Source organism: Tauraco erythrolophus, chromosome 7, assembly GCF_009769465.1.
Source record: "Tauraco erythrolophus isolate bTauEry1 chromosome 7, bTauEry1.pri, whole genome shotgun sequence".
In the NCBI taxonomy this organism is placed as follows: Eukaryota; Metazoa; Chordata; class Aves; order Musophagiformes; family Musophagidae; genus Tauraco; species Tauraco erythrolophus.
Window position 1 is genome coordinate 46,505,998 of NC_141471.1, and position 17,052 is coordinate 46,523,049.

Here is a 17,052-nt window from a genome sequence, read left to right on the forward strand (position 1 = left end):
GATTAAGCCTAACTGAAACAAACTGCTTTGAAGAGTTTGCTTCCTTGAGGCTTTGGCTGAAAGACAGCACAGTTATTTTATCTTAATTCAGGTGTTCTTCCTCACCCTTCTTTCAAAAGATATTTTGCCATCTCATGAATCTGTCTCTTTCTGGTCCTTCAGTTTAAGCTTCCTCTAAGTGGCAGCTATCTGTCTGCACACATCATCAGGATTTCTACAAAACCCAGAAAGTTCACTCTCCTTGGAGGGGAAAAGCAGCAAGAAGGAAAGTGCACCTTGTGATTGCTCACAAACTTGTAGAGAGCCTTTCAATCTCAGGTCACTTTTGTGCATGGTGGCTGGCAGAGAGATGAACCCTTTCCTTGAAGGATGGTTAAGGCTCTTCAGACTTTTTGATAACAACCATGTTTGTGTTTCACAGATCTTCTCTTGCAAACAGTACAGTAAATCTCATGGCATCTCCAAGCCTAAGAGTACTGTTACGTGAGTTTTTCCATTGTGGAGAGACAGAAAGGCTCTCTGTTCCCTACTTTAACTATTCTTGTTTGCCACCAAAAGGCCTTATCCAGAGCGAGAAGCAACAGCTCTGTAGAGACCATATCTGCATTAACAGCTAAACTAGAATGAAATGAAGAATAAAATCAAATACTTCCAAGGACCCAAAGTCACATTTTGCTAAAGAGATCTCTATTCTCCCCAAAAGTTTCCACTTCTCAGAAAAGCTTTATTTATATCCCTGAAAGGGTGACCTTTCCCCTGCCTCCAAGCTTTTAAGGATCATACACATTTATTTTACACAGAATTCTTTGGTACTGCCCTGGGGAGAACAAAAGAGAAAAAAGAAAAAAAAAATCAGTCAGCAAAGTTTTGTCTTGATGCAGTTTGCCTTATGCTGGTCCTGGTAACTTTTTACTTGGATCTGTAGCAAGAGATACACACAGCTACAGGCCCACCTCACCCCAAAAAATACAGTTATCCTTCCCAAATTTTTCAGTCCAGCTCTTTAGGGAAGCCAGAAGATGAAAAAATATTTTTGTCACTGATAGTTATTGCAGTCCTTTTTAAACGCAAAAACCTGTTGACTACTTCAAAATGCACCCTGAATCTCCAAAGCTGTGCTTATTTCTTACTTTTGGAAAAAGGTACCACTTCTGTTCTAACAAATCCATCAAATGTTATTCCCTTAATATCTCTATGGGGCAGGGTAAAAAAAAAAAGCTAGTCATTTCACAAGAAAGTAAATCAAAAGGGTTTGATTTTTCCCTGTTTCAATGCTCCTTGTAACCTCTTCTGTTATTCAGATTAGGTGCACTGATAAAAAAAGAAACAATAACTTTTTAAAAACTAATTTAGCTTTCAAAAGAAAGGGTAAAAGAAATACTCAGAAACAGGATACATTAAAGGAAGCCTTGCTTTTTATCTGAACTTTACAACGACCGCACTAAGCCAACTAGAATGAACAATTTGGTTTAAACTTAAAGAATTTTTGTGCATTTTCATCAGCTTCGCTTTGTGCTGTTGGATTACTGTGTTTCAGAAAAAATACACAGAAATGCCAAAAAGATGCAAACTTGCTCTTCCCGGCAAGTGAATCCCACTCACTTCCGCAAAACGTTCAAAGTCGTCTGGGAACAAGATGCTGTGCTCACCAGTAAATCAAACACACTGAGGTATAAAAAGGAGAACAGGAAAAAGTTCTCTGCTGCAGCAGCAATTCAAAAAACAAAAGTCCCCCTCCCGTGTCCCCACGCACAGAACTGCAGTATGGTCAAGAACACAAATTCTCTACAAAAGCCTACAACCATTTTTCCCCATTTAAAAAGTTACATAGAGCCTTTTTTGGCTTAGTCTACAGAACTCACCACACAAACCACCTAATGTGCACAGCAACACTTGTTTGTGCATGAAACCCCATCGGGGGGAGAGGTAAAACGTTCTGAACTGTTGAGTGTGTGGGGACAGGGAGGGTGGCAAGAAACCAGGGAGGGAAGGGAGGACAATGAGGTAGATAGACTTTAACTTTACAGGCTCACTCCCTGCAGGAAAGATAAGTACATTCATCTGTAAAAAAATTAAAGATGAGGTAGGTTTGAATCAACGTTGTATTTTTTCATTTTCTCTTAGAAGAATTTCCCTGAGACAGTTTCTTCCCAATTCAAACACAGATTAGAAGACGAGAATTCGATTGTTTCCAAAGTCGACCACAACAATCATCCCATCAGGGGTGACGGCTATACCTGAAGGACGGTCCATCTGACCAAAGCCGCTTCCCTGAGTGCCAAACTTGCATAAAAAGCTACCATTTGACTCGAATATCTGCACCCGGTGGTTCCTGGAATCGGCCACGATGATGCGTCCCTCTTGATCCACCGCCACTCCCTGCGGGCGCAGGAACTGGCCGTTCCCGGTGCCCTCCGAGCCCAGAAAGCGCGCTGACTGGCAATCCGGATGGATGACCAGGAGGCGATGGTTGTTGAAGTCTGTCACTACTAAGTGGCCCTCGTGATTGAAAGTCACACCTCTGGGGGAATCAAAGTGCTTCCAGAGCGCCCCTTCGAAGCCATACTTGTTAAGGAACACTCCGTCGGGCCCAAACAGCTGAACGCGGTGGTTCCTCGTGTCAGAGACCAGGATCTTGCCCTCCGCGTTGACGGCCACATCCCATGGGTAATTGAATTGCCCGTTCTTGGTTCCTTTCTCCCCAAACTTCAGAATGAACTGCCCCTCGAACGTGAAGATCTGGATGCGATGATTGTCCTTGTCGGCTACGACGATCCTACGGGAGACGTCACAAGCCACGCCAGCAGGTCGATCGAACTGGCCCGGCCGGGAGCCCAGCGTGCCGAACTTGTGATGGAAGGTCCCGCATGGTTTGAATACCTGGATGCGGTTATTACTGCGGTCGGCAACAATGATGTAGCCTTCTTTGTCTACGCTAACCCCCCAGGGGCGGCAGAGTTTGCCATCGCTGTCTCCCTCACTGCCGAAGGAGAGCCCCGGCAGCCCAATGCCAATGTAGCTGCGCCCAGATTTCACCACGACTTTGAAGGGGCTGTTCTCAATGTGTTGGTTGCACATCATCACGGATACCAGGTGCTCTCCCTCTAGCTGTGGACGGTAACTAACCAGGTAGGTCCCGTTCTGCTGATCACTGACGTCTGCCCCGAAAAGGTTTCCATCCGGGCCCATCACCACTGCAGAGATCATGTCACCTCCCGAAAGGCGAGGCTCACCGTCATGGTCGTAGCCTATCACTGTGAAAGAGGCCACTTTGCCCTGCAGTGCACGCTTGAGGCCCTCCCCAGTGGCTTTGGTCAGAGGAGCGAAAGCCCCACTGCTGACAAAGCCCATGGATTTAATGGCCATATACAGTGCCTGGTCAGGGGGAGTGAACATGATCCTGTCATCTTCCTGTGGCTGGAGAAGGCCTCTCACACTCTTCAGCTCCTGCACCTGAGCCAGCATGCGGTCCCGAGCCAGGAGAATATCCATGGTACGACCCTCCTCCAGGACCTGCTGAACAGCACTAATGGTGTTGTCCAGCTTATTTAGGTTCTGACGTAACTTTTCAACTTGCAAGTAGAGTGACTTAGCCTTGACTTGACGAATCTTTTCCACCTTGGGGGGGGGGTTAGGGGGGAGAGAAAAGCACACTTACATCAGGAAAGACAACCCATAAACACAGAAACATTTCCTAATGTCATTCTTCTACATAAAAACCGGTTGTGCAGTTGTTGCAGCATGTTGACACAGAACTGCAGAACAAGCCTCTAAAAGTTGCAATGTAGAGAAGCAGAAGTGAGGAAAAGTTATTATTCACCCAAATTCAGGATGATTCTTCTCTCCCATCCTCCAGCCCGAATTGTACATTCTTACCCTGCAGATTTGCGACATCAGAGTGCCATTTGAAAGAGTCACTTGCTTACTAATAGTGATTTGCTTCATCAAGTGCTGTTGTTTCCTAGTTGCAAGGTACTTGACAGATCATTTGAAGGCACATCTTATCTAGACACTCCAGGGAGGACAGAAGTTACTGCAGGCTCTCAAGAAGAGAGCAGAGGCTGAGCCTGATCTCACCAGAATTGAGACCTGTTTCAGAAGGCAGGCGGTTACCACACATCGCTGAGGCTAGGAGTCACCAACAGCTAAGGCACATGGGCTCGTGTCATTCCCCTGCCTGCCAGAACTGTCTTCATATGACTAGATAATACCAGACATCTGTCTCCAGGGATTTTTAGGGTCCAATTATTTTAATATTTTCTTGCAAATACTGGCAGTCACATCAAGCTTGTGCTTTACAACAGGATGCTTTACAGTGTCACTTCAAATGACACAGAAGGTTGCTGCCAGTCCTGCTTGGGGGACTGAAGCTCAAGCAAAAATGGTTTGTTTGTAACTATTTTATACAAGCCTGTGTTTATCTTTACTTGTGAAAAATCACTTCAGACCATCTGGCAAAGACACCTGCCTTGTAAAACTAATGAAACATGTAATTGCTTTACTGTTACAAAAATACATTTCCTTATGTCTGAATACCTGCTTGGCTGCAGAACAATACCAGCAATGTATTTTAATGAGGGACAGCTCACTGTCTGAAGACTCCTTGGTTATATAGTGACTAGATAAGATGTACAAACATGCTATTTCATTTAAAATTAAGGAACACAGGTTTTACCAGACTTAAAAAAAAGCCAGAGATGCTTCCTCCAATAGATTTCCTAAAGAGATTACTCATCTTGGGCCTCAGCTTAATCTTTGGCACTCAAAATTATTCACTAACACTCTTTGCTTGAGGGCTTAATACATTCAGCTTTTTTTGCTAGAATGATTTCCCATCAATACCAAGTTTCCTTCTTAAAATATTGTTTTATAACCCAAAGAGAATTTGCTTTCAGTGCAGACATTCCAGTAAAGTGCATTTATGCAGCCTCTTGGAAGCTTAGGGGAAGCTCTTCTCCTGTACTAGCAGTATCTCAAAAGAGAAGGCTGCCAAGCTTCTTGGGGAAGGCTAACAGTGGAAAGTGAACTAATCTCCTTCAATTCAAATATCTCAGAAAAAGCAGCATTAGGTGTACAGTAAATATATTAAGTGCATTTTTAATCTTGCTGCTGATAGTTCTTATAAAAAAACTAGAGAAAAAACAAGACTTCTCCTTTAGGGGATAGTCTTCCTGTACTTGCAGTAGTCTTGACTGTACTTGCTGTACTTGGAGTAGTTCCTTGCAATCAACTCTTACCAGAAAGGTCATTTTGCTGGCAACAGATATTAAACCTAAAAATTACTGTTCCAGTCAGTGTTGATAAAGTACTTCTTCCCTGACTCTTCTCTAGCAGGATGGCACTGCTTCTTGGCAGTCTGTGCCTCACCAACCTTAAGTATGTGCCATCCTGCCTGGCTCTGCCAGTACAGCCACACAGCACCTGGTTTCCTGACACTCTATCTGGTGCGACTCCATGTTAGAGGAGCATTCCAAATTTACTCCTAAACTTTTCTCATCTTGACCACACATTTTTGCTCCCCTGTACCAGTACTTGCAAACATGTGGTCATAGAACAAGCGAGTTCGACTCAGTGATCTAAAAGACCTAACCCAACAGCAGAGAATGGGTTTCCGTTCAATTCTACAAGTGGGACCCAAAGGCCCAATCCAAACTAATCTGTGCTAAGCAAGCAGAGAAGAGCCATGACCACTAAGTTACCTTTCTGGAATAAGAAACTCTGCTCTTACTTCCTTTCCTCCTCTCAAAATACTACACATGCATCATGGCTGAACTGAGTGCAGGAGTTCGGGATTGTGCAGATACTCTTGCTAGAGAGCATTCTTCTACTAGTAGCAAAAAAAAAAATCAGAGAGACACTGTCTTGTTTGAGAGTAAGTTTTTAGGTGTTGGGACAATGGAAGTTAAATCTTACAGAATTTCTACTCCTCTTTCTGAAAAAAAGGAGACAGTACATACAGCTTTGCTCCTTTTCTTTCATTTATGAGGAGCAGATGTGGTAAGAACACCCCGGAGTACGTACCTGACTCTGCAGCTCGGTATTACCGAGGCTTTTAAAGACATCCTTCGCACGAGGCGTTTAAAGGCGCGCGCAGGGAGCCGCGCGGCGCGGCCGGCAGGGGGCGCGCCCGCCCCGCGCGCGGGGCCGTTCCCGCGGAGCGAACCCGCGGGTCAGGACCGGGACCGTGGCACAAACCCGCCGGGGCAGAACCCGGCACCCTGCTGCCCACAGAAAACGAGCCCACCGCGAACCGCGGCGTTCCAGTTGGGTGTTCCTGGGGAGGGTACCGGGCTCTGGCCAGGGACTAGCTAAAGCGTCTTTCCCACAGGCGCTTGCCGGCGGTTCAAACCGCAGGCGTTGGCTGCGTACCTTCCAGAGCAGCTCGCACTCCCGCTCTTCCAAGGCCTTCTTATGTCTTGTGGTCACTGCTTTGACTTCAGACTGTACCACCTTCGCTTTCATCTCGACCTGCTCTGCCACAGCCTGGGCCTGTTCAATACTCAGCTGGGGAGGAAACGAGAAGATGCTTAGAGCCCAACCAAACCAACGAGGAACGCAGCAGAGCACTGGTGCTCACACCTTGCTAGGTCTTCAGCAGAAGGCACAAAGTTAACTACTCTTGGGTTTTTTACTAGGCCTTTGCCCATTTCATACACCGGAGCCTGAAAAGGGACATAATTTTTTAAACACATCTATTACATGGAGTTTACGCCTTCATTGTACCATGCACCGACATCAAAGGACTAAACTCCCTGCGAAATTCCAGCAAGCAGCTACTATAAACTCGAACAAGAGACTCACACAGGAAGTTGCCCTCGTGTTTTCCTACATCTAGAGAACTCAAAGTTTGTCTTGTCCCTCAAAATGGTTCAGACTGTTGTTGTGTGATGATTCTGCCTCTAGTAACAAATGGCACTGCAGGGAACAAACTGTTTTACCTATGCACAAAAATACCCCAACAAAATGTGAAGTTAACCAATTTTAAACAAAAAAAACCCACAAACAAACAAAAGATTAGATGTTTATAATTGAGAAGCATTCACAGGTACTCACACCTTGGATAGATGAAATTCTTTCTAATACAACCTTGTAACACTAGTGTTCTAAAACATTCTGTGGTAGCCTTCTGCAAATACACAGAATGCATCTGGAAGGAACATACAGACCCATCTAAACCTCTTTTCCTCAAAGAAAAAATAATTTCTTTTAAAAATCCTTGCCAAAATGCTCCCAGTTTCACAAAATATTACAGAAAAGGACATAAAACGAAACACCATAAAAAGACGGCAAATCTGAAAGATTGCAGTTCCCAATGGAAAAGGTTCAATAGCATCAGTTAACTGAATCTTTTCAACACCTTTGTCATACAGTGAACCATCATTAACATGCAGATAAGGCTGTGAACCTCTAAGAGATTAAAAAGACACTAGTTTTCTTGTTATGACATTCTAGAACAAAATGATGGTATGTAAAGGCATTTAGCCTAGAGAAGAGGATCTTATCGACGTATGTAATCATGTGAGGCAGGGCGCAAAGAGGACAGTCAGGTTCTTTCCAGTGGTGCCCAGTGACAGGACCAGAGGTGAGGGGCACCACCTGAAATACAGCAGGTTCCCTCTGAACATCAGGAAACACTTTTTCACTGTGAGGGTGACTAAGCAGTGGCATAGGTTACCCAGATTGGTTGTGGAGTCTCCATCTTTGGAGATATTCAAAAGTGATCCAGACATTCTAGATGGCCCTGTGTGAGCAGGGCAAGTCCTCCAGAGGTCCCTTCCATCCTGTGATTCTGTGACTGTACCATCAAGCCTTTACTTTTTTCACAAGTTTGGCACATCACAGTATTTTATTCCTAGAATCTTAATATTTATCAACATACACAAGACATCTAAATCCCTACCAACACACTACATGTGACTATGGCAGCTCAATAGGCAAGAATTTAAGTGGATGACAGCTGAGAACCTAACTCAAACTCACCTTTGTTTTCCGCATTACACACTGAAAGCCATGGAAATAAGCTATGGGTATTTGGTTTTTAAATACAGCATTTTAGATAGACTTTACAACACCTTTTCCTCACTCTGGATGGAGTAACTGGTGCATTTCAGAGCTTAAGCTGTTTCAGACTAAGTAGCCAGGAAATGCTCTGGCAGAAAACATCCTTACTCTTCAGAAATTCAGGCTTGACAAAGTGGAGAGAAAATGTAATTTAAAGGCTGTACTGTACATTCAGGGCCTTATGGAAAATATGCTCAGCTTAATTCTGTAGATGAGTATGCACCAATCTAAGAACCTGATGTGACAATCTAGGAACTACTCAATGTGACTCAGCTTTGCCTAGAAAGTCAGACCAGACTTTTTGTGATCTTTAATGGAATTAGTTATTAATATTTTCAAAGTCTGATCTGACAAGTTCTGCAGCATCTAGTTTATGCCAATAATAGAAATGTTAACACTTAAAACCAGAAATGTACTGTTACTTGGACATTTTAATTCCAGGTAGTTAATTTAAGGCAATTAGTTTGAATTAGATGTATTCTTCCAGGTCACATAGGAGTAGAGAACTGAAAGGAAAAGGAAGACTAACTTGGTCAGGTGATTAGACTCTGGAGACAAGATGAAGACAACTGTGAGAAATACAACAAGGCAATGTTTCTGACCTTTAATCAAAGACTCGAGTCTATTGCAAGCTGGCAGAGGAAGATAGGAGTGCTACTTGGCAGCCCCTCTGCAGCACTGGGCTCAGTAAGAGGAGCACACTTTTCAACTGTTCCTCCTTCATACAACTCACAGGTCAGAATCACCTGGGCTACATTTTTCACAGCGAATGCCTTCAAACTCATGGAACAGCCTAAATATTGCAGTCCCACTGGAGGCAGACCTGACCTGCCTTCACACAAAGCTTCTGGCAGACAAATTTGACTCAACAGTTCCAAGTTGACAGAAAGTGAAAATCGCACTACGACAATTAGCAAAGCAGACTTGAAGTCACAACTGGCCACAGATCAAGGCTTCGTAAAAGACAGTCTCAGTCCTCTGTATCATTTCTTCACCATTCAAATACAGAACCAGCTTCTATTGCAAGGAAAAATTACATATTTCTTCCAAAAGACACTTGGATTCTGGATTCTTGTCAAGTCCAGCAAAACATCTTCCTTCTCTTGCAAAGAAACAAGTATCTTCTTGAGAAGCATTAGGGAAACTACACTATCCACTCATATTCCAACTGTAGCAAGCATGTCTGAAAGCAGGAAAGTCTCAAGTTTACTTGTTTGAGCTTTTTGTACAGCAACGCCTATTAAGACCATGATTTGTGTGTATGCTTTCCTCATACCTTATGGCTAAAAGCAATCTCAACTTCCTGCACAATTCTTCACTAAAAAACAGAGTCCACCTTTCAAGAACTCCATCATAGCATGAGATGTATTAATTCCCTATGGATGCTGTGATCTTTCATCTGTAGGAACTAGTTATGGTAGGGCAAGTAACTGGACTTAATAGCATAAGGTTGCCAAGAGTTGTTGGTAGACATCATCTGGATTTATTTTTACTTGTCTGCATCTCAACAGCTCACATCAGTGAAGGATGCCCAAAACACCACGGCTCTAATATCGCCCAGGATACTGGCAGGATTTTGGTCAAATTCACATGATCCTGCCCTCTGCTAACACAGGCTAGAACAGCCTCCGAAGGCCGGCCAGCATCAAACACACAGCAGCAGGCAGTGATATGGTGCGGAGGGAACAGCAATAGGCAAGTTATCTATCTGAAGCAAAAGCCAAAAGCTTTAAGTACAACTTTTGGGAGCCTTCTTTACATGGAAATCCCTTGTTCTCTTTGATTACTGTAAGATATCACAGCTCTGCCATGATAACTCTCTCCTGCTGCTCTGCAGGCATTTCCTGTGCAGAACTTGTCTTCAGAGAGGTCAGCTTTTTAGGAAACATGTTAAGCAGTGGCATTTCTTGTTCTGGTAGGGGACCACACAATCTTTTTAACAAATACTTTTAAAGAAAAAGCAGCTTTTATGATGTACTCTCCTCACGGCACATCATAATTATTCCAGTGAACGAGACACTTAACCAGTTCACATTCTCAGGAAACAGAAGACAAGGCCCATGTTTGAGAATGTGGTTCCATTCCTGAACTTGAGATGGACAACAACTATTTTGTTTCTTGATATTGGTTGATACAGTAAATCACCTATTTGAAGCTGTACCTGTTCACTCCTGACTTCGCAGGGACCCAAAGACAGCCAAGACACTCCACATTCTATTACTGATGTCACCATTGCCTTGTGTTGCGGGGCAGGGGGATCTTTTGCAAACTTTAGAGTTGAAACTGGTACTTCCAATTTCCCAGAGCTAAGTAATGACAGTGTTTGTGCAGGCGATGTGTTCCAGAGGGCCACAGCAAAAGAAAAGCTTGCAAATCAAGCATTCAGTGGAACAGACAAGCACATTTTCACGAAGGGAAGCAGTGCAGACATCCATCACTAGCTACTGCTGCCAGCGCATCCAGGATTTCTTGCTCTTCTCTATAAGCCTACCATCCCCAAATAGCAACAACTAACATTCAAAACACACTTTAGCGGGAAAGTATGACAGTATGCAGTTATTACCTGTACTTTCAGATTTCAAAGCATTTAATGAGGATTATTAAACGGGCATTTTCTGGACATTTTGTACAAACTTAAAAGGCTACTTTTACTGAAGCCTCAAGGTAGCTATTCCTATTAATTCATACAGCATTTTATTTTATTTGACCTGGCTCTGCACAACACACCCCTATGTAAAAAGCATCCCTGGCAGCCAGGGTACCAGTGCTTACATACAACACACTAAAATCAAACACTCCTCTCCAGAGCAAGATAGCAGACCCAGATGTGCCCAGCCAGTTAGTTCCTACATGCCCCAGCCAATTTTGAGTAAAATTTAAAGAGCAAAGTCATATTGGACCCTAGGTGTCCTTCTGGACACCTCTGTGACCTCCCCCTTTTAGCTACACTTAACCAGCTAGGAGAAAAAAGAAAAAAAAAACAAGCTTGCTACAGTGGCTCTAACATGGAAACTGATGCTACAACACTGCAAGAGACAGGCATAGCGAAGTAGTATCATAGAACTTGACTGCACTTCTGGGCTGACTACAGAGGGGACCAAAGTAGGATTTGCCATGCTGTAGAATGGGAATTTTCAGCCATTTTCCACATTTCCTGTTTTCTGTTGGACATTAGGAACTGGAGTTTCAAGTTAACAAAAGGCTTTCTACAGTTTAATCTTAACTTATATATTCCTACAGAATATTTAAATGTAACATTCTAGAAATATTGCTACTTCAAGTTTTCACTAGTGCTGCCTTTTTAAATGGAAAAAAAAGACCAAAGCATAAAACACTCCAGAAGAAAGAAAAAAACTAACACACATTACAAAGCATGTATTCTCATGGACTACAAAGAAGAAATGCAGAATTACTGTGAAGGTGCTGCATGGTTTCCACAGTCCAATACCCAAATTAAATCAGTATGTCCGCAGTTACAGCCACATAGCATGGTTATTTAAAGAAGCTGACTTAAGTATCTGAAACAGCAGAGCCTGTTAATCCAGATGCTGAGCCATGACATCAGATATCAATTCAGTTCAGAAAGTTACCCATTTGAACAAGCTGCGGCACAACATGCCACTATGGCAACACCATGAGATATATAAAGGCTGCTTATGGTAACTGTATTGCAACTCATCAATGCTAGTTCGTATGAACATCTTTTAAAAGGTCCTTAGGATCTTTAATTCCATCCAAAGATGGGAGGGAGGTATAATTTTTCAGGCACTAGTTACAATATTTAAGTTTGCTAGTCTAAGTTCTCCAATGAAGGTGCAAACCTCTGCAGAGAAAATTCACACTTGAAAGTAAACTGTTTTCTTCAGAGGAATCCTTCAGTATTTCAGGGGTGAATGGACCACAGGTAACATCTAAAGAACCTTAAACACACTTCCCTACCTCAATATGGAGGATTTACACTTTAAACGCTAAGGAATTTAAGAGGAAGTTAATCCTACTTAAAGAGAAAAAAGCTTCGAGATGCATATTCTCTGATAAACCCCCTCTAGCTTTTAAAATCACATTCATTACTAAAACACTTAAGGAAGTCTTGCTGTATAACTCAAGGTAGCCCTCTTCCACCAAATGCTAAAGGTGGTCCATCCATAAATGGTTTTCAATTCCTTATGGTAACCAAAAGATACAGAGGGCTTGTTTCAAAGAACTTTTCCAATTACTTATCCCTGTTTCAGAGCAGGATAAAAAAAAAACAGGACATAACAGTCAGCTTTCTCCAGCATCAAGAACTGAATATAAATTTCCTAATGTTCTTATACGTGAAGAATTAATTGGAAGATCCTATACAAAGCATAGTTGCAGTAAAGATACTAGGATTAACAGTCTTAGCAGAGGCTTTGAAGTAATATTGGTGCAGCTACAGCAATAACCACAGTAGTTGGACCAATTTAAAAGGTTTCAGCCTGATCAAGTGTAAAATGCTAAAAAATTGTCGCTTAAAGAAAAATTCTCACATACAGATAATTTTAACAGAAGCTTTGATAGACGAAGGGCTAGAGACCATGTTAACTCATGTCAGTGCTTTGGTTTGTACTGCAAGAACAGACTTTTTGCCTAAAATTTTAGGCAGAACAGTAGTTTGGACAGTGACACATGACAAATCCATCTTCCCCAATAACCATCTGCTCATATGTTACACTAAGGAACTCACTAAAACACAACACAAAACAATAACTAGAATTGCAAATAAATTCAGCCTCTGTTGATATAAACCCTACATTTAGAAAAGCATAATTGACTCCGTTTTGTTTGCAAAGCTTTGTTTCAGATTCTTAAACCTGCAAGCCTGACTTCAAAGCCACCCAGAAGGGTGCCTGAGCTAACTCAATGTGACAACCCCAGAAGGATCCCTTGCAGCACAGCAGTACCATCCTTCTCAGGTATCAACCTCCTGGCAGCACAGACTCATATGGCAACCCACAGGGAAGCTTCCACTGAAGGGCAGAGGCTCAAGCCAACAGATCGGCTTCTTCCTCTGGCTGGCCAAGTTTCTTACAGTACCTCCCCACCACTCCTTCCCTAGAATAAAGGTGTTAATCTACTTCATACCACCTTCCCCACAATTTGGGAGAGAAGAGGCATCGCCTCAATAGCTGACCTGCCTTACCACCAACTCTTAAGCCTTTCATGCTGGTAGATAAGAGTCACTCCTCCCTCTATATTCTGCACACAGTCTCACTGCAAGCTTCCACTTTTACATTAATACACTGTCAAAACATTCCAGCAAAAACAACTATAGGCTCAGCTAGAAAATAATGTATTGTTTTCCACTAAAAGCACTTTTAGCCTCACTGACATGAACAGATCAAATTGTATTTTAACATGTTCACCTGGAAATTGACCCTAAATGGGAATGAGCACTCAATGCTTCACTGTTACACAAGTGCATTAGATTACACACATACATATATACAATTACACATGTATAGATGTATTTTAAGAACATGACATTTTGAAAAAGCCATCTATCTTTCACCATAACAGATTTACGTTCAGTTTGTGTACCAGTCCTTGGAAAAAATTCTAAAGGAAGACAGCTAAGCATATGCTTTCGTGAGGTACAACACGGCAGCAGGACAAGCTGCCCCATATAGAAAGGCAGCAGCCCTGCTCTCCTCCCTAGCCCATTAATCCAATGTCAACTTTGGCTTTCATATCATCCTGTGAATCAATTCAAGTCTCTGAAAAGGCTAGAGAAGTATCCCAGCAAGGAGGATAACTTCCCACTGAGACAAGAAAGAGGTCCTACAAGCAACAGAGTTGGGTGTTTCTGCTCCATTCCCTGGCACCACTGACAGTCCTTGTAGCGCTCCAGTGAACCATCCAGGGGCTGACAGCCAAAAAGTAATCCTACAGAAAGGTTACCCTTTCAGCTGGACCAGCTCACCACTCCAGCACACAAACACAAGTTCTTGCATTAGGGACAGGCTTAGAAACGTGTGATCCAGCCCAGGACCAGCGCAACACAGGGAAGCAAGGGAAACTCTCCATTGCTGCAGAACCTCACTGAAGAAAAAAGCAAGCCTCTTCCTGCGAGGATTTCTGTTTCTTACAGAGGGCTTCAACTCCTTTGAAAAGTGAAGTTGGGACTTTTTAGGAGTGACAGACTAGATCAGGCTTCAGCACATCAAGAGGCTGAAATCTATCCCAACTCACGGCATTTTTTTTTTTTTTTAAGTCTGAAAAACAATCTCTCCTCTAAAGCCACAGGAAGAGTTTAAATAAACATTTCTTCCTAAAAGCCTTCAACTTTGGTTAACCAGATACTCTCCAGCCAGTTGACTCATGGCTTGATTTCCTCTCTCCTGCAACGTCCTTCAAATTCCATCTTTTCCCCTTTACTCTCAACTACCCCCCCTCATTCATCCTCAATATTTCATGTCAGAGAGCTATCACTTTCAGAGCCTATTAAGAAAGAGTTACTAGTACAGCAGTATGAACCAGTCCCACTAAGAAGTGTTACTAGACTATATTACTTTTCAAGCCTCAGAGCTCCAGTCTATGCTGCACATATTACAGCTTGTACTGGTATTTAATTCCCTGTTGACTGTTTTCAAACCTTAACAAAAGAACTCAAGTCAATTTCTTTTAATTTAGAGTCTAGTTACTTTAGAGTTTGTTTTAAGTTTGTTTGAAATTCACACTGATATGCTATCTCCTCCCTAGGACAAATATATAGCTTCACAGCCCTATCATCCCAAGAACAACGAAAGCTCTGCTCCGTGAAAACTTTCTTTTATGCAGCAGGCTCACTGCATCAACCTTTGAGTCAGGCACCTCTGCTTTTAATTGCATCACTTGCTTTTCCAGTTGTTGCCGATATTGCTTAGGTAGCAGCTGTCTTGAGTTGTAGAGTCTTCCCACTCCTGCATACGCATACACGATTATTGCCATCTCAACTTCATCGCTGATCTGCTTGCTCACTACACCCTTTTTCTGTACAGCAGTCCAGATTAAAGAGCCAACTAAACTAATAAGACAACTCAGTTGTTGAAAAGCATGATTCATTTTACAGAATCTTTACACAACCTGCCCAGTTAACACTTCCAAGATAGTCTCTTAACACGGATGGTTAAGAGACCAGGTTTGCTAGACCAGGGCAAAACTGCACAATTTAAGTAAGTTCAATCAAGCTGCTTGCTTTAGTCACACGAGCATAGACAGTAACACCCACCCTTTACTTGTACCATCACAAAGTACTCAGCTCACTATGATGGCAGGAGCTTCCAACATAAAAGCCAGAAGAAAACTGGGGAGGAATAAGCAAAGTAAATCCAGTAGAAAGGTAAGCAGGCACAAAAGCACCCATGCAATAGCAGTAGGATAGGTACTCGATATTCTGCTAGTTTCTACTATAAGAGTCAATCCTTCTTAGACCATTTATCCGCATCAGTTAGATGACCAATAGCCCTGGAGGTCATAAGCAGTAATTTAATTATTAACAGACAAGCCCTTGTCTAGGACATCCTGGAGAAATTCAGAACACTGCATCAGCGAGGTTCTTCAAAATAGTATAATCCCTTTCTTCGTGCTCATTTTGAGGACATGTTAAATGTTTCAGTATGGATACTGCTGAGGAGTCTTATGATCCAATTTAAAACAAATCTTGGAAGAAAATAAGGTTTGCAGGATTCTGTCTTAAGACGGAGTTTCAAATTAACCATCCACCTCCAAAAACCTGGTGTTTGCTGTACTGTTGTAACAAGTTAACATCACAAGCTAAAGGGAGACAACAATAGTTTCACATCTATACCATCATAACACTTATTTCTTCCACAGGTGTAAAGACTTAAGGAGAGAAAAGTCAGCTGCTCCTGTCCCACTGAACAAGCTTACTTAAGAGTTATAGCTATCTGACAGGCTAAAAGTTATGGCTTATTCTCACTAGCGAGGCAGATAAATTGTCACATCACAGAATGAGATCCAACTTCAAAACAGTCAGATCCCCAAGACACAGAATCCCTACATCTAGTAACCTGCCTAGAGTACACGGGAATTCCATAGTGCTGCAGGAAAGTGAGCTAGGATCCTGAAAGAGCGGTCACTGCCAACAACAAGGGAACAAGTGATTCAATGGGTTTTATTTAGTAAAAAAAACTTGAGACCCACTCAAATCCTCATCTATTAGAAAACACCAGTGATGGCTAGACAACGGGTTTGTTTGGGGTTTTTAATTATTTTCTTTTGTACTATGCATGTGCCAGGAAAGCACACTCAAATTAGAAAGTAAGTTTACTTCTTATACATAGCATTCTATCAATATTTACTCAAAAAAAATTTTTAGTTAAATCACATAGAAGTGTTGAGTTTCAGAATATCCAGCTCAAATCTAGAGCATTTCAGGTTAACAAAACAAGAAGAGAGTAGTGTGGAGTGTAGCTTCCCACTACGCTTTTCCCATCCGAAGTCCCTTTATACAGGCAGAACTACTGCTCATGTCATATAACAGTTACTACTAGATATTATTCAGCAAAAGTAACTAACTACCTATCCCTGAAGGTTAATTCCCTATGTAAATTTCTTCTGTAGTCTGAAGCACTGTACTACCTTCCTTCCAGTCTTTGTCCAGTATTTATATTTGCATTATAAAACAGAGCTGAGGTACAACGCAGTTATAGTATGCACCTGTGTTGTACAGAGATAGTTCCAGGTCCTTCGCACAGGAAGGTTAGAAGTTTCACAGTAATCCAAGAGCAGATTAGTATTTTCTATTTGGTGGCAACACTGAAGACATAACCAGAGTCATAGCTAGTTACAGTGCTAGATACTGTAGAGGCATAAGAGACAGCTGAAAGTAAGTCTCAGTCGTAAAAACAAAACCAGGCTTGGCTCTGCTATACAAGATCAGAACTTTCTTCAAAATGCTTCACGCTCAACTGCATTTGTACAGAGCTCCATATATATATTGTGATTTACATGACAGGATTATGCTGC

At 42.3% G+C, this 17,052-nt stretch overlaps 1 protein-coding gene across 1 annotated transcript in view; it reads right to left on the minus strand.

Annotated features, from left to right (window-relative positions):
• Nucleotides 1-837: 837 nt before the first annotated feature.
• The window catches only part of TRIM71 (tripartite motif containing 71), a 63,409-nt gene continuing 47,194 nt past the window's right edge, over nt 838-17,052 (minus strand). Inside the window, exons 3-4 of the mRNA XM_086614869.1 lie at nt 6,370-6,504; nt 838-3,618 (exon numbers count right to left, since the gene is read on the minus strand). Of these exons, the coding sequence (XP_086470995.1) occupies nt 2,167-3,618; nt 6,370-6,504 (1,587 nt within the window). The 3' untranslated portion in view covers nt 838-2,166. The remainder of the gene's footprint in view (nt 3,619-6,369; nt 6,505-17,052) is intronic.